At 40.1% G+C, this 23,099-nt stretch overlaps 1 protein-coding gene across 8 annotated transcripts in view; it reads left to right on the forward strand.

Moving 5' to 3' along the window:
* Positions 1–23,099, forward strand: part of ep400 (E1A binding protein p400) — a 150,956-nt gene continuing 127,857 nt past the window's right edge. For 4 of the 8 annotated variants that reach the window (XM_043715350.1, XM_043715352.1, XM_043715355.1 and 1 more), the window contains exons 1-4: positions 1–253; positions 7,162–8,549; positions 18,527–18,640; positions 18,776–18,863. In XM_043715350.1, coding sequence (XP_043571285.1) covers positions 7,191–8,549; positions 18,527–18,640; positions 18,776–18,863 — 1,561 coding nt within the window. In that variant the 5' untranslated portion in view covers positions 1–253; positions 7,162–7,190. The remainder of the gene's footprint in view (positions 254–7,161; positions 8,550–18,526; positions 18,641–18,775; positions 18,864–23,099) is intronic. The other 4 variants (XM_043715357.1, XM_043715354.1, XM_043715353.1 and 1 more) reach the window with 3 other exon arrangements.

Raw genomic sequence — 23,099 nt, forward strand, 5'->3', positions numbered from 1 at the left:
CGTACTTCCGGCGGAGGGGGAGTGAGGGCTGGCAGAGAGACGGACGCCATGTTTGATTGTGGGCTCTGATCGGCGTTTCGTTCGGCAAGGCCGCCCGCCCTGGCCTTCCCTTTCTTATTAATTGTCGTGCCTCGATTTCCTCCGGGGCGGTGGGGACGGAGAGAGGGTCTCCCGGTCGTCGCAGCGGAGAGAGGCGGCGGGACCGGCCTGATGGAGGCGCGGCTCCCGCGGTCGCTGTGAAAGACAGAATCGGGTAAGCGGGCGGGAGGCTGCATCGGCGCATGCGCGCAGGGTGAGCCGGCGGGGGCGCGCATCGTGGGCAGGTGGAGCGTGGGGGCGCGCACTGCCCTTTGGCTCAATGCACCTACTAATGTTATTTACAACTTACAACAGAGACTGCAAGCTTTCCTGGCGTTTTAAGAGCAAATAAGTAGCTGCAGTCTAAAAGGAGGAAAGCATATTATGGAGTAACATTAATTTTCTACAAACAGAACTTTATATTATTGTAAAATAATTGTAACCTGCCAGCAGTATTTCAAGAGCTAATATTAGTTTCCTCTATATGTGTAATTTGATCTAGTGAGAGTAGAACAACTGGTGGATTTTAGTTTGGCAAATGTACTCTACAGTTTTATCAAGTTCAGCAACTTTTGTCCAGATATCATAGAGTTGCTACAGTGTGGGAACAGGCTATTTGGCCCATTGAGTCCACACTGCCTCTCTGTGTCTAGTCCTGTTTGAATTATGTAGGTTTTGATGAGGACCCCTCCCCCTTCTTCTCAACTCCAGTGAAGCTTGTGTTAACCTCTCTAGTCTCTTTCCTTATGTCAGTCTTGCCATTCCAGAAATCAGTCTCGTGTATCCTGTTGCACTCCGTTCATAGCCAGAATATCCTTGCTCAGTTAAGGAGGCTAACACTGCATGCACTATTCCAGGCATGGTTTTACCAAGGCCCTGTATAATTGCAACAAGACATTCCTGCTCCTGTACTCAAATCCTTTTCCTGTGAAGGCCAATATACAACAGCTTATAAAACAGTAATTACTGCTCCTAGACTGAAAATATCTCAAAAGAGCAGCAACCTTTACAGCCACAATCTTTTTCTGTCCTCATCTATGGAATGTGTTGCCAGAGGAAGGGGTGGAGGCTGGTACAATTACAACATATAAAAGGCATCTGGATGAGTATGTATATTGGAAGGGTTTATAGGGATATGGGCCAAATATTAAGATATCTAGTTGGCATGGATGTGTTGGACCAATGGGTTTGATACCCTGCTGTGCAGCTCTGTGATTCTATAACATAGCATTTCCCTTCTTCATCCCCTTCTTACTTTCAGCAACTGGTGTACAAGGATACCCAAGTCTTATGGTACCACTTCCTTTCCCAAACTGTTGTCTTTTTTAACAAATTGCATAGCTTGGACTTATCCACATACTTCCTCTGCTGTGCATTTGCCTACCTGTTCAACTTGACCAAATTACAATCCAAATTTCTGCAATCTCCTCGCAGCTTATGCTCTCAGTCAACTTTATATCATCTGCCAACTTTGAGACATTACATTCAGTTCCCTCATCTAAGTCATTAATTCATGTTGTGAGCAGTTGAAGTCCAAACGCTGATCATTAGTGATATTAGTCACTATCTGCCTCTGGGAAAAAAAACGTTTTTTCCGACCTGTCTGCCAATGAGTTCTCATGTCAGTACACTACCTCTAATCCCATGCACTTTAATTTGATGTGCTAAACTCTTACGTGGGACTTTGTTGAAAGCCTTCTTTAGTCCAAGTAAATCCACGTCTGCTGCCTTCTCCCTATCAATTCTACTAGTTACATCCTTGAAGAATTCCAGTAGATTTGTCAAGCATGCTTTCCCTTTTGTAAATTTATGCTGACTCAGTTGGATCCTGTCACTGTTTTCTAAGTACTTGATATTAAATCTTTTATAATGAACTAAAGCGTTATGCCTATTCCTGATGTCAGAGTAACAGGTTTTTTTAGATTAGATTCCCGACAGTGTGGAAACAGGCCCTTCGGCCCAACCAGTCCACACCGACCCTCCGAAGAGCAACCCACCCAGACTCAATTCCCTCTGACTAATGCGCCTAACACTATGGGCAATTTAGCATGGCCAATTTACCTAACCTGCACATCTTTGGACTGTGGGAGGAAACCGGAGCACCTGGAGGAAACCCATGCAGACACGGGGAGAATGTGCAAACTCCACACTGTCGCCTGAGGTATATAATATTTCTTTTAGACAATAAACAATAGACAATAGTTTCAGGAGTAGGCCATTCTGCCCTTCGAGCGTGCACCACCATTTATTATGATCATGGATGTTTCCTGCCTCCAGAGTGTCCAATCCTTTAATAATCTTATTCGTCTCAATCAGATCCCCTCTCAGTCTTCTAAACTCAAGGGTATACAAGCCCAGTCGCTCCAATCTTTCAACGTAAGATAGTCTCGCCATTCCAGGAATTGACCTCGTGAACCTACGCTGCACTCCCTCAATAGCCAGAATGTCTTTCCTCAAATTTGGAGACCTGAACTGCACACAGTATTCTAGGTGTGGTCTCACCAGGGCCCTGTACAGCTGCAGAAGAACCTCTTTGCTTCTATACTCAATCCCTCTTGTTATGAAGGCCCGCGTGCTATTAGCTTTCTTCACTACCTGCAGTGCCTACATGCATAGTGGTATTGCATTAGCAACATTCCAGTCCATTGGAACTGTTTCATACTCTGTGGTCACTATTTCTAGGGCCACTTAAGTATTCTGAGATGTAGATTATTGGGCCTTTAATCCCATGAATTTCTCCAATATTATTTTGCTAATAATATTGATTTCCTTCCTCACTCTCACTAGATTCTGAGATTCCCAACATCATGTTTGTTTTCTCCTTTTTGAAGGCAAAGCCAACGCTTGTGTTTAGTGGGTCTGCTACCTCATTGTTAAAACTTACCTTGTTTCTGACAGTAAGGGGTCTCCATTTGCCTTCACCTATCTTTTCCTCAAAGCTAATCATTGCTGTTATGTTTCATCCAAGCATTTGAGGACTTAATTGGCATTCAGTTTCTCAAATTTGCTCAATAGTTCAGTTAGATCATAGCTGACCTATACCTCAGCTTCATTTTACTTCATATCCCTTGATACTGTTACCTAAAAAAAAATCACTTTCTTCTACCTGACACAATTGCTAAAAGATTGGAAGTGCATTCATACATGAACCCTTCTCTGTAAACAAAAAGGAATATGTTCAAGCCTTGCACCTTTTCTGAATTACTTGGAAGCTTGGAAACCCTGTGTAGTTCAGTGTGTTGCTTTTTCCATGGTAGAGTCCCGGCCAATGAGTATCAACTTGCCTGTCAATCTGACCCTCTTCTGTAGAATAAATAGTTGAATTGTTTAAATTCACTATACATAGATTTGCACTGATGAGGGCATAATCAAAAATTTTGGCCACATGTTGCTCTTTTCAGCTTTTTTGGTGTTGCCGGGGTCACATTTAGTATTTTATTGCATATGATATTTATTTTCACTAGTGTCTTGTGAAACATATTCCATAATTCTGGTTGTTTCTCTCTGAAAATTCTATGCTCATAATGCTACAAATAATACTTGTGAATTTAATGAAATATTATTATTTTGAAAAAATGTCAAGAGTAAGGTGACTAATGGTTGTTGTATTAGAGATTTTGCTTGAAATAATGGGGCAAGACATAATTTTTCCTTGGGTGATGAAATTGTTTCACAGAACCAGTGCAACTGTGGCCTGTTAATGTTTTGACGAAAGAAACAGGCTTTGTTGCTCAAGGCATTTTTTGCATTCCACATATTATTCTTGCATTAACAATTAAAGTTAGACTAATGCAGCTCATTACATTAAAAACCCTTGGTACCACATTTATCAAACTATCATTCCACTGTTGGGATGCAATGCCTTATTATACAATATTAATATTGTTTTAATAAGTACTGAAAAAAAACTGCGATCAATTTTTAAAAATGACAATTTTACATTTCTCACCTTTTGCAATCTTTGCCATACTCTCTCTTCTGGCTCCTTGTATTCCATTTTATCCTTAAAGAATCCTGTCCTCCCCTTCAAATGTCTCCGCAGGCTTTCTTTTCCAGATTTTGTCTACCTATAGTCTGAAATCACTTTTGTTCTCTCTCCTTTTGACCAGACTGGCCATTCGTTCTTCGTTGCCATGACACAGACGGTCACTTTGCTGGTTACTATGTCCTTTCTGCAGAAGACTGCTTATGACTTACTGTTTGTTTCTTGTTCCAGCTTCTCAACTGTCTTTCCTTCCCTGTTTGTTAGAAGGATATGCTGATAGCTTTTCACCAAAGAGGCTGGAAGGAAACTTGTACAGAATATTAACACTGACAGAGACCAGGTGGGCAGATTGGCCTGTTTCTGTACCGTACTTGCTCCTTAATTGATCAAAACCTTTAATCTTCTTGAAAACCTTACTTTGGTCATCCCTCGACCTTTTCTGTTCCAAGAAGAGCAGCCTTTACCTTTCTAGCCTTTCTTTGTGATGCAGGAAATCTCTAGACTGTTTCTAATTCCTTCACATATTTCCAGAAGTGAAGATGCTCTGCATTGTCCAGAGTTTCAATCTAAGGTCAACCTAGGCATTTAGAAATAAAAAAAATTGTCAGCTGAAAATTGGCAGTGTTCTATAAGAGTCTGTCAGAAAGATGATTAAAATCTTTGTTGAGGTACATTTCAGCAGCATCCAAAAAGAGAGAGAGAAATGGAGAGTTTCTGGAACTATCTCCAGAGCATCAAACATGGGAAAAGGCAGGCATGGCTGTCAGTAATGGAGTAAAGCAAGTGGCAATGCACAAGAGGCCAGAGTCCAGGGAATGGGAAATGGTTTGAGGTTTTGTAGCTGGAGGAAGTTAAAGGGAGTGGTGAGACCTTGATAGATATATACACGAGGAAAGCAGTTTTAAAATTGAAGCGTTATGGAGTCATGGAGTTTTGTATCATAGAAAATGATACTCTCCTTAGACCCAACGTGTCCACATTAGTCATTGAGCATCTACTTACTCTAGCCCTATTTACCAGACTTGTCTGTCATGCTTCAGGTGATCATCTGAATGGTACTTAATTGTTGTAATGGTTCCTGCCCCTTTCAGTCAGTGAGTTCCAGATACCTAACACCTTCAGGATGGAAAAAAACTTCTTACATTTCCTCTAAACTTACTGTCCTTCACCTTAAATCTGTGTTCCATGGTTATTAATTCCTCTACTAAAGGTAGCAATTTTCTTCCTGTCTACCCCATCTGTGCCCCACGTAATTCTATATGTCTCAATTAGGTTCACCATCACTTTTTCTGCTCTAAGCAAATAGTCCTAGCCTATCTAGTCTCTGTTCATAGCTGAAATGTTCCAGCCTCTACAACATCCTGATGATTTTCTTTTGTACCCTGTCTAGTGCAGTCACATCCTTCCTATAGTGTGGCGGCTGGAAAGGCGTACATTACTCTAGCTGTGGTCTAACTCATGTCTTATATTGCTTTATTTTAACTTCCCTGCTTTTCGATTTAGTTTCTTGACCAATAAAGGCAAATATCCCATATGCTTCCTCAACCACATTATCTACCTTTTCTAAACAAAAAAAGCCAAAGATCTGCAGATGCTGGAAATCAGAAACAAAACCAGATAGTGCTGGAAAAACTGCAGCATCTGTCGAGAAATAGCAGAGATAATGTTTTGGTTCCATGTTTTGATTCCTGCGACCCTTCTTAAGAACACTGCCCTGTTGCCTTCAAGGATCTGTGGATATGCACACAAATGTTTCTCTGTACTTTCTGGGATCTTACTGTTCATTGTAAACTCCCTTGCCTTGTTAGTCCTCCGAAAATGTTTCACCTTATAATTTTAAGGATCAAATTCCATTTTCCTTGTTCTGCCCATCTGACCAGTGCATTTGGACTAAAAACAGGGATCATGAAGTGATAACTCTTTCCCTTGTAATTACGTTTTTTTCAACTTTATTTTAAAGAATACAAACATGAGGTACAATCCAATGCACACAGTGCCAAAAAGTGTGGTGCTGTAAAAGCGCAGCCAGTCAATCCGCATTCTAGGAACAGGAGAGTCAATGTTTTGAACATACACTCTTCTTCAGGAAAAGTGTATGCTTGAAATGTTGACTGTCCTGCTCCTTGGATGCTGCCTGACCGGCTGTGCATTTCCAGCGCCACACATCTTGACTCTGATCTCCAGCATCTGCAGTCCTCGCTTTCTCCTAATACACACAGTGTGATTGTTTTAACCATTTATAGGGTCCTGACTCACAATGAATTGCTGGTGGTAGGGCAAAAGGGTTAATTGTTCAACCAGTGTGTGGTGAATAATGGAATGTTGAGTAGCTTTAATACCTGTGTAGCTCCCTTTCTGTATTAAAGAAGGTAGCAGTAAGGTTTACTTTGAATGGATGATATTTTAAAAATATTTTGTAGATGGTGTCCAAACAAAAACATGAATGTAAATCATGAACAGAGATTGTGAAAATAAAGTATTGTCTTTAATCATCTTTGATGTCCCAAACTGCCGCAACTTTTTGATGTGTAGGTACTCTTGTAGTAAACATGCAAACAAGTGAATTAAGAGCAGGACTTGGCTATTTGGTCGCTTGAAACTTCTCCATCCCATTTGTGTCATTGTGGCTCGCTCTCTCGCTCTCAATGGTCCTGTCTCCACCATTCTCTAGGAAAGTGAATTCCATAGACGTCTGATCCTCTTGAGAAGAAATTCCTCCTCGCTTCCATACTGTGTTTTTAAACTGTGTCCATACTTCTCGTCTCTTCCACAATACTGCACAGTCCCACTAACAGCAAAGTCTTAATGACTAAATGTTTGCAGTCAACACAAATTTGTGAAAGCACCAAGATTTTCCCAATAAGTCGTCATAATAGCTAAGCTACCAAGATTACATCAGATTTAGTACAAAATTGTCTAAAATGTTTTGACTGAGCTAAAAAAATTGCGATGATCTGATATTTGCTATTAAAATAATTTAACTCATTTAAAATTTGCTTTTGAACATTATATTGATTTACAGTTTTGTTGCACAAAATCACTTTTATCGTTACTGTCAGTGAAGCTTATTCTTAACAAAAGATTTTTTTCTCTTCTAGGTTAGCACTCATCCAGAAGAATATTGGTGATGATGCACCATGGCAGTGGTTCACAAAACATACAGCGCCCACTGCAGAGATCCAAGTCGTATACAGGCAATGAGGGAGATGATCAGACTCCTTTACCCCAGTCTCCTGCCACAGTGTTTGGTCCGGCCCTCAGCCCTGTACCACGTACTGTGGCCAGTCCTTCTGGGCCCCAGTCACCCAATTACCAACTTCAGCAACTTATAATGAATCGTAGTCCTGTATCGGCCCAGAATGTTAACATCACGCTGCAGAACGTGAGCCAAGTGATGGCCGGGAGTCAACAAATTACGTTGGCTCCCTTACCAATTCAAAACCCAGCATCCCCAGGGTTCCAGTACAGCTCACAGGCTGTGGGGCAACAAAGGCGGTTTGATCATGGATCACCTTCATACATTCAAGTCACCTCTCCTTTGCCTCAAGTCCAGCCACAGAGCCCCACACAGCATAGCCCTGCAACACTTGTGCAGAGTGTGCAACGGCCAGGGACCGCAGCCCCAGGGTTGGGCATGTGCAACCAGAGTCCAACCCGAGGATTTGTGGATGCCAATGTGCTGGTCAGGCAACTGAATCTTAGCCCATCCAGTGCTGGGCACTTTGTGTACCAGGACCCATCCAGCCTCACTCAGATCACTTCAAATGTTGGTGGACAGATACAGCTGACAACGGTGGGCACCTCTGCTTCTGTACCCAGAGAACGCAGACTCTCTCAGCCTCACTCCCAGACTGGTGGAACTATTCACCACCTGGGACCTCAGAGTCCTGCTGCCAGTGGCGCAATGCAACCCTTGCCTAGTCCGAGCCACATCACCACCTCAAACTTGCCTCCGCAGATCAGCAGCATCATACAGGGACAGCTGATTCAGCAGCAGCAACAGCAAGTTCTTCACAGTCAGCAGATAGCCAGACCTGTAAATTATGAAAGGACATCTGTAGCCCTTACCGCGGGTGTGGGAGGGCCATCAGTGTTTGGGATAACATCTCCAACACCACCTAGCCCATCTCGGAACACTGTGACGCAGACCTTGGCATCAACTTGTCTGACTCCTAGTAGCAGTTGCATCCCGTTCGTGAGGAAACAACCAAAGAAGTTGGAAGAGATTCCACCTGCCACCCCAGAGATTTCTCATTTGAGAAAGCAGTGTTTGGAGCACCACCTTGCTGAAATGGAGACTCTACGAGAGACATTTAAGGATTACTTGATTGAACTTTTCTTCCTTCAGCACCGTCAAGGAAATATGATGGATTACTTGGCATTTAGAAGGAAGCCGTGTCTGGCCTTGTTGGCATATTTGAAGCAAAATGACTTGGACCTGGAAGAGGAAGAAGAGGAGGAGCAGTCTGAGGTCATTAATGATGAGGTAAACTAATAATTTACTATTTAGCCCAATGACCATTCATACTTCATTATTTGTGACAATGCAGCACGAGAAAGTGGTTATGCCAATATGCCTAGGCAAATGATAAACTCTTCACTAACAAGCAGATCCTTCGGCTGTCTTTCACATCAGTTGAAATTTGGACTACAGGATGTTTGCAAACCTTTTTAAAGGCAGAAATATTTTGAAGTTTCTTGCCTGTTGGCATTAGCAACCACGCTCTTGCCCTGCTTAACATAAGGGTGAAAATCTCAGCCCATATTGCTTTGTTCAGCAGTTTGTTTAGAAGACTTAAACAAATCATTTTCATCTTGGTTGTAGTGGTGTTGAAAACCCACATTCTTTTATCCCGCTGCCATTTTTTAATGTGTAGAATGTCTCCATTTATTACTGAATGTACGATCAATATCCACAGTGCAAGTTAAATTATAGTTTAATTCTTTAATAGTTCCAATTATTTTGTGGGTGTTTTCTATACTTTAGTGTTGTCATTGCTTCAGTCTATGATATTTAAGTGATTAGTGTCAAACGTTCTAGCTTTAAAAGGGGCCAAATTCATTTTAGATAATTAAAAATTGAATTTTCTGATTGAACGGAATCCAACTGGAGTCATGTAAAATCTTGACTAAGTCAAAACTTTGGACCAATCACACAAGCCTTGTAATGGACATTCAGAATAAATGGAGTTGGGTGTGAAGCGAAAATATTTCGATATTTCAACACATCACCTTTGAATATCTGTGGGATATCTTACCCAATTATATCATTGTTTAGTAATATAAATTGGTGGAAATGTAATGGAAAACCTTAACTGAGTGCATGGTTTCTTTCCACATATCTGTTCAACTTGCTCATTTTATCACCTTAGCCTGTTGATTATCTCCATCTAGCCACATCCATTTTCACTAGTGTTGGTTTTCTGTATAAGGGTGAAAGGAAAGCCAGGAATATTCTGCTGCGCTGCTTGATGTGATATTTTCTAAGGATTGGGATATTGTATACCTTTTAGTTCAACACTTCTAGACATTTAATTTATATACTCGAAGGAGTAGAGTCTTTTCTCCAGCAGTAAAGCATTGGGTACACCATGCCACAGATTGAGTTTGATTCTTTAGCCAGACTGATCTGCCAATTACAGTTCTTCATTGGGTTTGGCTCACCCATTCTTGGCAAAAACAGGTACCAAGGGTATTTTGATGAAATGGCTCTAATTGTATATGTATATATTTGCCTAGAAAGAAAAACAATCAAGTTAACTCCTTTTTTTTTAAAAAACAGTAGAGCAAACAGAATCACTTTTGAATGTATTACAACAATTCTGAAAATCTCTGTGGATTTAAAAGGCCAGAAGAAATGATTTTCTCTTCGTACTCTGCTATGTTTTTTATTTAATATTTTATAAGTCCTGAAACAAGAGTTAAAGTACAATTTAGATTATGGTCGACTAAATACCGTTTAATTGTTAATGTAATTTGTTTCTTTCAAAGCTTTTATGGATAAGCCAACATTTGCAAACACTTCTAATTTACAACTTCATAAATACAGTGGCTAAATTATTCAGTATTAATGAAGTATGGATACATTATGTTGAAATCGACTGGAAAGTGATCTGTGTAAACAACTGCAGTTGAGGCTTTTAAAACATAACTCCATCAAAACTTGTAATGTTAACCACGAAATTCAGCAGAAGCCAAGGTGTAACCACTTTTTTTTTTGCTGAGTGTAGAATATATGGGGCAAAAACTACAAATATGAGAAAAAAACTCTGCAGACAATAAAGACATTTTGTCTTTTTTAAATTAAGAATCAATGAAATGAATATTACTGGGAAGAGCCCAGAATGTGGATAAGCTTGACAAATCTGGACCACTTGGTGCTAAACTATACCGCGATCTGGCAGTACATCAAAATCAGAACGCTGTAGTACTTCATTATAAGGGAGTCACCAAGAAATCAAACAGGGAATTCAAAAGCAACTTCTTTAACTAGTGATTGTATGAAACTCACTATCATAGTGAATTGTGTGAAACTTGCTAATGTATGTAATAGTTTTGGTGAACAGCATTTTAAGAGGAAGTTGGGTCAGAATTTGAAAGCAAAAGTAGAATATGGTGATTTGTATTAGACTCTGTAATTCTGTATTACATTTCTAAACCACTGAAAATTTTGGGATTTTGAAAATCTGGTCAGGCAAAGTTGTGTTTGAGATGGGCTAAGTAATTGTGTAATTGTTTGTAGTTTTATACTTGAAATGTCCAGCTACTGTTAAAGAACCCAGTATCCTTAACCAAGAAGTACTTATTTATATACCCAAAGTTTAATTTAAAAGGAATTTGCTGTTGGATTTACCTTTGGCTCAGACGTGATCTACAGTAAACTGTTTCTATATTTAGGTGCTGTGGGTATTTGCATGGTCTTTTTGGACTGTAAATTACTTATAACATCCACAAAAGCTAAAATGTTCATTGCATCTTGGTAATAATTTGGCTGTTGAATCTGCCCCACCAGTTCTATCTTTTTTTAAAATCTTAATTTCCTGCCTTTTCTGCAATTGCTTAAAGCACTTGATTTCCAAGTAATTTTCTTTATAAGTAATTCAGTAGGTTTTTGCTTTGTAATCTAAGATTTTCTGGAACTGTGCATTACACATGCTCTCAACCCTGTGTGAGAAGAGCTTTTTCCTGAATGTAGTTCTTGTGAAAGTGTCTAATGCACTCCATTCAGTTAGTGCAGTCAAAAAGTGAACATGTTTTATTTTCCTAAAGTTTCATTTTTTAAAAAAAAGGATTCCTGTATTTGGGCAATACGTGCAGAGCTGTTTTTGTTGTCTATCAGTTTTTGCAGCAGGGTTTTAGTAACTTTGACTTTGAAACTTCTTTGTGTACAACAGCAATAATTTTGATAGACGTTCAACATTTATGCATACTGATGCTAAAAGTTACTTTGCATTGTGTTTTTATTTATAATTTATTGTACAGGTTGAGAGTTTTCATGTCAGCTGTTTGTGCCATTGTTTGCAATGTTCATTGACTTGATTTTTAAGAATTAATTTGTCTACATTTGTTATTATCCACAATCTCTTTCACTTCAGTGTGATCCATGTTTTCAATAACTGTTAGTTGGATGAATGCATGTTGTGTGTTGAATTCTTTATTATGTGTGTTGCTGTGGAGGTGGTCCTCCAATAATAATTTTTTTTTAAAAATGGCAGTCCATGTAGCATTTTAGTGTGATAAAATGCCCTGAAGCAGTTTGCAGAAGTATAATCAAAAATATCTGACTCCAGGTGGGAATAAAAAGGGGACATTGAGAAAGGTGACCAAAACCTAGGTCTTGGGACTGAAGAGAGAATTCCAGAGCTTTACAGTCAATGCAGCTGAGGTCATGGCTGCCCATGGCAGAGCAAGGACAATTGGAAATGCCAAAGAGGTCAAAATTTGAGGAATGCAGAGATCCTGGAAGATTGTACAGTTGGTGGAAGTGTAAAGATGGAGAGGACCGAAGTCACGGAAACATTTAGTTACAAGAGTGTAAGTTTTAAATTTGACGCATAATAGAACTTGAGCCAATGATGAAACTAGTTATTATTGATCCTCTGCACTTCCTACATATACATTCTGAACAGACATGGACAAATGAGTGAGGATTGTTGTATGCATGCACTGATGAGTAAAAGAGTTTTGCACATTTTCTACAAAAGGATAAATGTTCCTTTTCCTTGATTTTGTGTATTGTTGCTTTATAAGGAAGTCAACAGTGATGTCGAGCTGAAGTCTGATGATCAGAGTTCGGCTTATTTCTCGTCATTACTTTATATGTCTTGTTTGAGTGTTACTATCACAGGTTTATCCCAATAACCAACGATTCTAATTAACGCACAGTATAAGTTTCACATTTATGACAGACGATGGCAAACCTCAGGTGGATCTAACTATTTTTGAGATTCTGTTTGATTGAGCAGGGAGTTTTACTATTATCCTGCCCCATGTTGCTTCCTCAATCAGCACAATGATGAACTGGTTAATTGACCGGCAATCATTTACTTACATAGAACATAGCACATAGAAAAGTACAGCACAGAACAGGCCCTTCGGCCCACGATGTTGTGCCGAGGATTATTCCTAATCTAAAATAAAATAACTGAACGTACGTGCCCCTCAATTCACTGTTGTCCATATGCATGTCCTGCAGTTGCTTAAATGTCCCTAATGACTCTGCTTCCACCACCACTGCTGCTAACGCGTTCCATGCATTCACAACTCTGCGTGATGAATCCACCTCTGATGTCTCCTCCACTCCTTCCTCAATATCTTGAAACTATGACTCCTCCTGCCAGTCAATCCTGCCCTGGGGAAAAGTCTCTGGCTATTGACTCTATCCATGCCTCTCATTACCTTGTATACCTCAATCAGATTACCTCTCTTCCTCCTCCTCTCCAGAGAAAAAAGTCCGAGCTTAGTTAACCTCTCCTTGTAAGACAAGCCCTCTAGTCCGGCAGCATCCTGGTAAACCTTCTTTGCACCCTCTCCAAAGCCTCAGTATCTTTCCTACAGTAAGGCGACTAGAACTGGACACAGTAATCCAAATGTGGTCTCATCAGGGTCTTGTAGAGCTGCAGCAAAACCTTGCGGCTCTTAAACTTGACCCCCTGTTAATGAAAGCCAAAACACCATATGCTTTCTTAACAACTTTATCCACTTGGGTGGCAACTTTGAGGGCTCTATGCACTTGAACACCCAAGATCCCTCTGTTCCTCCACTCTGCCAAGAATCCTGTCTTTAATCCTACATTCAGCATTCAAGTTTGACCTTCCAAAATGCATCACTTCATATTTATCCAGGTTGAACTCCATCTGCCATTTCTCAGCCCAGCTCTGCATCCTAACTATGTCGTGCTGCAGCCTGCAATAGCCCTCGATACTATCAATGGCACCTCCAACCTTTGTGTCATCGGCAAATTTACTAACCACCTCATCCAAGTCATTTATAAAAACTACAAAGAGCAGAGGCCCAAGAACAGAGCCCTGTGGGACACCACTCACCACTGACCTCCAGGCAGAATACTTTCCATCTACAACCACTCTCTGCCTTCTGTCAGCCAACCAATTCTGAATACAGACCGCCAAATCTCCCTGTATCCCATACCTCCTGACTTTATGAATGAGCCTACCATGGGGAACCTTATCAAATGCCTTGCTGAAGTCCATAGACACCATGTCCACTGCTCGACCTTCGTTGACCTGAACCATCGCCCTCTCAAAGAACTCAATAAGATTTGTGACACATGACTTGCCCCTCACAAAGCCAAGCTGATTTCTTTTAATCATGCTATGCTTTTCCAAATAGTCATAAATCCTATCCCTCAGAATTCTTTCCAAAACCTTGCTGACCACAGATGTAAGACTGACTGGTCTGTAATTGTCAGGGGTTTCCCTATTCCTCTCCTTGAAAAGAGGAACAGCATTCACCTCCCTCCAGTCCTCTGGTACGACTCCCGTGGAGAGTGAGAAAGCAAAGATCTTCGCCAGCAGCTTTGCAACCTCCTTTCTCGCTTCCCCGAGCAGCCTAGGATAAATCTGGTCAGGCCCTGGGAACTTATCAATCTTAATGTCTGCTAAAATTTCCAGCACATCAACTTCTTCAATCTTGATCTTGATCAAGTCTGTTTCCCAGCTCCTCAAAGTTCTCATTCACAACAAGGTTCTTCTCCTTAGTGAAAACCGAAGCAAAAAACTCATTTAAGGCTTCCCTATCTGCTCAGACTCCACGCACAAGTTCCCTACGCTATTCCTGACTGGCCCTACCTTCTCCCAGATCATTTTCTTATTCCGCACATATGAGTGAAATGCCTTTTGGGTTCTCCCTGATCTTTCCTGTAATCCTCTATAAAGCTGTGTTAGATCTTTGCTTCCTCCACCTTATGTAACTGCTCCTTTCCCTCTCAAAGCCATAGTAAACGTGAGGCAGTTGTGGTCACTGTCACCAAAGTGTTCTCCCACAGCAAGATCTGACATCTGTTCTGGTTCATTGCTGAGCACCAAATCCAAAATAGCCTCTCCCCTCATCAGCCTGCCTACATACTGAACACATCTGACAAAAATGGCTCCATCCAAACCATCTGCACTAAGGAGATTTACTTACTGTTGAGTTCTAAAGTAGGAATTTCGTTCTGTAGCTCTGAGCGGCCTCGGCAATATTTTAGCTGGGATATTGTTTGCAGTTTTGGTCTCCCGACCTAAGGATATACTTGAAATAGAGGGAGTGCAGCGAATGTCTACGAGCTTGGTATTGGGAATGGTAGGACTATCCTATGAGGTAATATTGGCTTGACCGAGTCTGTATTCACTAGAGTTTAGATGATTGGGGGGTGGGGGGGGGACATCTGATTTAAATGTCCTGATGAAGGTTCATGCTCGAAACGTCGACACTCCTGCACCTCGGATGCCAGCTAACCTGCTGTGCCTTTTCCTGCACCACACATTTAAATCAGAGTTGATAAAGTAAAGATTTTAACTGGCCTAGACAGACTAAATGTAGGGAGGATAGTTCTCTGGTTGCAGAGACTAGAACCTGGGGTCACAGTCTCAGGATATGACATAGAACATTTAGGTCTAAGATGAAGAAATCTTCTTTTCTCTGAGAGTGGTCAGCCTGTGGAATTCACTATCTCTCACTACTGTGGAAGCCATGTCAATGAGTATAATCAACAAGAGATTGATAAGTTGGGACTTGAACCCAGCCCTCTTGACTCAGAGCTAGGAACATTGCCACTGTGCCACAAGTGCCCAGCTAATTAGCATGTTCAGAGATGTTATTACACCCCTCTGGAGCAGTTGGGACTTGAACCCAGGGGCAGGCATACTATCACTATGCCACAAGAGGGCCCTAAATGTGAATCAGTAAAGTCTCGGTTAGAAGCCAGCAGGTTTAGTTAGTAGGATGATTGAACTAATAACCTTGCCGTTATTAGCACTGCACTCTAACCATGTCAGCCAGCCGATTTGTGGGCCCTATTCTTCAAATAGCTCCATGGGATTTATTGTATGCACCTGAATAGCCAGACAGTTATTACTGATTTTTTTTTAAACCTGATTAAATTATTAGCAGTTTTAAATGAATGATTCAGCTATTAAGAATATGCTGTGCCCTTTTAAGTTTGATAGGCGTACTTCTGTATTGGGTTTTCATGTATTTTGGTTTGTTTTAAATCACTCCTGTCCTTCTAGCCTGAGCTCACGTATTATATTCAACTACTTACTGAGCTATTTGACAAAGTGACAGATCCAATCAAGCAGCTCTAGCTCATGGGTTTTTAATTATGTAGGACAATTGCCAGCTGCTGTGGATGCTTTTGGAAGTCCTATTTTAAAAGTATGCTGTAATGAATTAAAAGATTTATGAATTGGCTTTCTGTATAGTAATTACATTTTGGGCAGCTACCTAATGGACTCTTTAAAGATTCGTAGTTTTGAAATCTTTGTATTCTGTAACACTGCTTTTGGAAATTCAAAACCATTGCATTCTTTGATGTGAGGGAAAGGGATACAGCATTTGGATCCAGCTTCTGCAGACTTAGCTTAATCTTCACTTAAAGTTATTTGTTATGTAATTTTTGTAGAGCAACGATTTGTAGTTCAGAAGCAAAGCTGAACTTAAATTTGAGAAGGAGAGAAGGCTAAAATTGTTTGGCAGTCTTAGCTAAGGTGTTGGCTGGGAAGAACATGCAAAGCAGAGATTCCACAACAAAACCCAGTGTGACAGGTTGCAATAACATGTCAAGTTTACATGGGTGATTTCCTAAATAAGTGTTTCCTTTAAAAATATCCAGTGGATGGTGTTGACTGGAGTTGTGCACAGGTTTATGATTTTTGTTGTATTATAGTTTATCTAATTAAATGTAATTCAAACTCTTGAAATATGCTAAAATGAGGAATTTGCTATCTTGTGTAGACAAATTAAGGCAAATAGCTTTAATTTTTTTGTCTCAAAAGTTAGAAATACTAATCAGTCTAGTATTGGTTTTCATGTTTATTTAACTTTGATAGACCGGCCTTACTTTCATTTTTATGGAAATTAGCAAGGACAGTGATATTAATGGATTAAGTTTGCAACCTCTCCTATATCACTTGACATCCTATAATGTCTTTGCTTTGAGAATCTGGTATTCTCACTCTGACATTTACTTGAGAGGTGTTGACTTTTTCTGTTTTATTGACAATGAGACTTTAACCTTCTTTATTGCAAGATTTACCTGATGTTTGTAGGGTTTGATTGAAATAATATGTAATTACCAGTGCTTAATGTCTCGAAGAGGATTGCTAAAATGATGATACAAGTTCTGTTTGTAGTTTTAGCCTATTTTGGTGATGCTTTATTATACTCAGTGCTTTTAATTTAGAAAACCCTGTTATCATAAGTCTCTGTAGAATACAAGCAGTGGTTGCAATTTGTACAAAATAAAAGTAAACATAAAGTTCATGAAAGAAAAAGACTTAATTGTAGACATGCCTCCGCCTGTTGCAGATTTAAAATCCGTGGCCTCTTAAGTGGCAGTAGTAGTTCTAAAACTGCATGCTGCAAGTGATCTGAGGTAGCAGGACTGTTAACTGCCGGCTTCTCTCTTTAGGTCTTTTGGAACATTGAGGGAGGTTTTAGGATTTTTTTTATTTCTGAAACTGATGTTGAATTGTGATAATCAACATGAAGGCTTCTGTGATTAACTCTTCAAGTGTCTTGTTTTATATAAAATAAAACCTTTTCAGATTCACTGGGGCAGTGCACTGAAATTGAGCCTTACTATTCTTGGAGTCATCGCAAATGTGAAAAGATCTTGTCAGATTATCCAAAGTTCCAAGTTTACTTGATTGACAAACTTAGATTAAAATACAACATTCACCAGAGGAGTTCTGAATTTAACAGAAGAATAACTGTTTATTACCAACAAATTATCTTTAACCAGTGGCAGCTAGGAAATATGAATTGCTAGCTTATAACTCTACAACTTTAACTCTATCTTGTCTCACACACGCATTTGTACAGAGGAACCGATGCGGTGTTTCTTTCTGTTTTTTCTAATTCCTCTTAGCTCGTTGCTGTTGACACAAGGTTGGTGGCAAACCAATGCTCTCTTCCATTCACTGATTGAGAATTTGTTCTTTCACTGCCTTTAAAGACATTTTATTCCATCTTGAAAAGGCGGAAGGTGAAAGTGGAAGGCAGCTAGCAGTTACTGGAGATTTGGTGGTCCATCCACATGAGAGATTCTTTGCCGCTTCACAGGCTGAGTGGGTTCTTTGCTGCACTGGCTCTACACAAGCCTTGGTCACCTGTCCAGAAGCCAATCGAAACATTGCCAAGCAATTGTTCCTTAGTTCTGAACTTATGAACTTTTACAGTGTTTGTTCCAGGAAAATCTCAATATGCTCCAGTAAACCTGATTTTTAAAATTGGAGGGAACCTCTTTGCACAGCCTCCTTGTTTTAAAGCAGTATCTTCCTTTCTTAGACAACATTCCAAAAATAAAATTAAATAAAAAAAGATGTGGCCTTTACACAGAGAAATTTTAATGAATTAACATTTAAATCAATAAAACAACATAATTACTTCCCATCGTCTGTCTCCACATCTCAGAATTTTTGAGGTCGCCTTTGTTTGTACTTTCAAATGTGATTCCATTGGGTTCAAATTCATACTGATTCTTGCCTTCAGAGATGCTTCAAGTGATGTTGTTTTAGCAAAAGATCTTATTTTGGCCTTGAATAAATTTCTTTGTTCGCCAAACCAATTGGTAAAAATGAAAATCGACAAAATGTTTGCGATGAATCCGTGAAGCAAGCCTAGGAAGAAAAATAATTCAAACAGAAGTTTCCTGGCTGTCCTTGTACCACAAATTACTTTCTTTCGCTCAGACTTAATGTTTCAGTTTCGAACCTGTGAATGAATGCATTGTTTTTATTTAAGGTAAAAGTGGTGACAGGAAAGGATGGCCAGACTGGGACACCAGTTGCCATAGCAACACAGCTTCCCCCTAATGTTTCTGCTGCATTTTCAACACAGCAGCAGCAACAGTTTCAGGTAAGGAGTCAATGTGGCACTGACAAGTCTGTGAATCATTATGGCAATACAGGGGTGAAAACCTGTTACATCATTGTGCTGTGGTTACTGTGCTTGTTTCTGATATGTGCTTTTTTTTCTCTTGTCCTTCTGTAGCAAACACATCAAGGTACACCTGTGGCAGGCACAGCCAATACAGTGGAGATTGAAGCTTTCAAAAGACAGCAGGCTTTGTCCCAAACAGGTACGTTTCTTTTTGAAACTGTTTCCCAAGTACTTGTGCCACAAATATGGTATAATTTATGTGGAGTGAATTTACCTTTGACCTCCATTGATTGGAGGATTATACAACACTTTTCACTAATACATGTAGCAGGTACACGTAACAATAAATAAATCAAATAAAAGGATCCTTTATCGTAAACTCAGTACTGCTTTTTGTGCTGTGTTGCCCCATGTTGCATTTTAAAATCTGAAATGGCAAACCATGCTATAATGTAGAAAGCTTAAAGGTTCTCTGTTGCATGTTATATGCGACCAGGATTCTAGCATTCCTTCAATCTCTGTTCAAATGACGACAAAACATAAATTGCTGTTGCCTTAGGTTAGATTTTCTTCCCATAACCAATCTAGAGCCATCCATTATCCATGTATTTGGTGAATTAATATGTTGTTGGGGGTATGTGCTCTCCTTTTGAAGTGTTCCTACTTCACATTCTTTCAAGTTTCCTCTCCTTCTTGGCAATGTTAAAGGCACTTACCTCACTACTCTTCTGATATAGATTGTTTTGCAGCTGTTACAGGTGATATTGAGCCTTTCTAGTTTAGCCTATTGTTTATTTGCTGCTATTTTTGCTTCCATGAACACAACTTCCTTTTATTTATGTTTATAAGTGTTTATGACCACTCACGTCACTTGTGTTACTTTGGCGTTGACAATGCTTCATGGTTCCCCAACTTCAGAATCTGTCTCTGATAAAGTTTACAGTATATGATAAAAATTTTAAAGTATGTTGCATTGCCGTAGTGTTTGAAATGAGATTGGCTAGATGGATCTTGTTGAGAATGAGATCCCTGATTGGGGCTGTTAATTTAGGCTAATCCGGGAGCCCTGGCTGACAGATATAAACTGGAATGTCAGAGAGTCTCCTCTCTTTGAGGATTGGCTCTGTGCTGGCTGGTCTGACTCCATGAAATGTGCGCATGTAAATGAAGGGTGATTTGGTGGTAGGGTACTGGCCTCTGTGCAGTTGTTTTAATTGCACTTTTTGATTTCAACAACAACTGGAAGTTATTTACTAGCTATTAATGTACCTGTGGTCAGACTAAGGTGGGAATGGGAAAGGGTTTAGTAATGGTGCCACAAGGTGGTGATAAAGGTTTAGGCTGTGATGGTGATTCAAAGTGAGGGAAGATTGAGAAAAGCTGGAGGGATTTTGACTAGGCCAACATCCAGTGCTCAGCCTGAATTGTTCAGAGGACTGATAAGAATCAACTATATCACCATGGGTTTGCAAAGTTAAAAATCACACAACACCAGGTTATAGTCCACCAGGTTTAATTGGAAGCACACTAGCTTTCAGAGCGCCACTCCTTCATCAGGTGGTTGTGGAGGGCTCATAGTTGTGTCCTCCACAACCATCTGATGAAGGAGCGTCGCTCCGAAAGCTAGTGTGCTTCCAATTAAACCTGGTGGACTCTAACCTGGTGTTGTGTGATTTTTAACTTTGTACACCCCAGTCCAACCCCAGCTTCTCCAAATCACGACCATGGGTTTGGACTTGCATGTAGGCCGGACCAGATGAAGGTGGCAGATTTCCTTCTGTACAGCATATTAGTGAACTAAATGGGATTTTGCAACAATTGACAATGGTTACATGGTTGCCATTTGACGAGCATTTTATATCTAGATTTTTAATTGAATTTCTTCATTTGCAACCATAGAAGACTGGGAGGAGGTCCTTGTGGAATATAAATACCAGCACACTGAGCAATTAAGCTGGCTTGTTTCTGTGCTGTAAAATGAATATAACAGCGCATGCTAATTATCTATGGCGAAGTAGATGGTGTTGGTGGATAATGGTATTTTGACATTTTATTCATTTGTGGAGAATGCGCATCACTAGTTAAGCTCATCTATGACTGCCCTGGAAAAATGCTGGTGAGACATAGTCTAAGACAGTTGCAGTCCTAGGGATGTAGCTGTTCACATGTGTGTATACACGTAAGCATGTGGTAGAACTGCCTGAAGTACCTTACATGTGCATAGCAAAGCAAATGTTGACACTAAGCCAAAACAAGGTGGTGGTAAAATTTTGGTGTGGAGGAGAGAAAAATAGTAATTTAGTTTAAGGAGGGAACTTGGGGGTCTAGATAGCAGAAGGTGTAGGAGGGAGTCATGTGGAGAAAGAAAGAACAGTTTAGTGGAGCACTATGTGAGAGTCCAGTTATATCGCACTTAATAAAGGAGTATTACATAAAGCGGAAGAGATGAAAGATGCTGATAGTGGCTTTGGAGGCTAGAAGTAAGAGCAGGAGGTATACAGTGTACTCTCTGAGATTCAGTTGTCAGATTTTGACATGCATTAATGTATTGGACTTGGAGAGCTAAATTTGCTTGTGACACAAAACTTCGCAGCATAGCAAATAGTGAGGAAGGCAGTAATAGATTTCAAGAGGACATAGACTGGTGGATTGTGTGAACCAGGGCAAGTGAAATTCAATGCAGAGAAGTGTGATGGGATAAATTTTTATAGGAAGTACAATGATACATGCTAAATGATGCAATTTTACAAGGAGACCTGGGAATTGAGGGAGTTGTGATGGTGGTTGAATGCCTATTTTTAAAGATGGGATTATAGATTAAACAAAGCAGTTAATTAAGCATGCATACGTTTGGACTTGAGAAGAAAAGATGTAGAATATAAAAGCCAGAAACGTGAGGCTCCATGGCCACAAAACACTGGTTTAGCCCCATCTGGAGTATTGTTATCCATACTTTATGGAAATTTTGAAGAGGGTACAGAAGAGATTAACTAGAATGGTTTGAGGGGTGAAGTATATCATTTGTACCGATAGAGTGGAGAACATAAACACAGAAATTAAGAGACCATTCAGTATGACCATGACTTATCCTCCATCTCAGCACCTTTTCTCCTGCTCTCTCCCTGTATCCGTTGATGCCTTAAGTGTTTAGAAATCTGTTTCTTTCTTAACTATATCCAATGAGTTGGCATTCATCACTTTATGCGGTAGAGAATTTCACAAGAACATCAACTACTGAGTGAAGAATTTGGTCCTCATCTTAGCCCTAAATGGTCTTTCCTATATCCTGAGGTCATGATTCCTTGTCCTAGACCATCCCTCATCCCCCTGCTGTTGAAGAGAAATATCATCTGTGCTCTAGTCTGCCCAGTCCTGTCCAGTATTTCATATGTTTCAATGCAGTTCCCCCTTTCATTCTTCTAAACCTTTTGAATACAGGCCTAGTTAACCCAATCTCTTATGATAATACTTGCATTCCAGGAATCAGACTGATGAACCTTTGCTGACCTCCCTCCATGGCAAGTATATCTTTTGGGTAAGGAGACCCAAACTGCATTCAGTACTCCAGGTGAAGTCTCATTAACGCTGTCCACACCTGCAGCAAGACATGCTTGGTCCTGTACTCTAATCCCCTTCCAGTGAAGACAAGCATACCATTTGCTTTTCTAAATGCTTGCTGCAGCCGTACGCTTACTCTTGGTCACTGATGTGCAAAGGCATCCAGGTCCCTTTGTACGTCACATTTCCAAATTTACCACTGTTTAAATATACTCTTACCATTCTGTTTTTCCTACTTCTGTGGACAATTTCACATTTAACCACATTATTCTGCATCAATACAATATTTTCCCTCTCACTCAACTTGATTAAATCACCTTGAAGCCTCTTCCTCCTCACATTTCCTCTTAGTTCTGTGCTGTCAGCAAACTTGGAAATATTGGCCCAAATGCTGATTCTTAAGTTACCCCACTCCGCACTGTTTCTGACTCCAAATAAAAGTCATTTGTTCCAACTCCCTGTTGGAGTTGTCCTTGAAACAAAGCCAAGAAGTGATTTGATATAGATGTTTAAAACCATCATGAGTTTAGAAAGAGTAAACGAAGGGGAATGCTTTGCAATGGTTAAAGCTGTTTTTGTACAGCTAGTTAAGGTAGAGATTTAAGGCTGAAGGACTAGCGACGACGTAGAAAAACTCTGATTTGAGAGGTAAACTTTTGGAATACACTGCCTGATGGGATGTTGAAAACAGATTCTGTGATAATATTCCAAGAGAACTGGGTATACTCTTAATGGGGAAAAGATTTCAGAGATGTGGATGGTGGATTATCCTCGCTGGATCATTCTTTGAAATAGCTGGTGCAGACTTGATAGGCTAAATGTCGACTTGTTATAGTTTTATGGTTACGTTATTATAATTCTAGAAGCTGTCTATGCA

Source organism: Chiloscyllium plagiosum, chromosome 25 (genome assembly GCF_004010195.1).
Source record: "Chiloscyllium plagiosum isolate BGI_BamShark_2017 chromosome 25, ASM401019v2, whole genome shotgun sequence".
Taxonomy (NCBI): Eukaryota; Metazoa; Chordata; class Chondrichthyes; order Orectolobiformes; family Hemiscylliidae; genus Chiloscyllium; species Chiloscyllium plagiosum.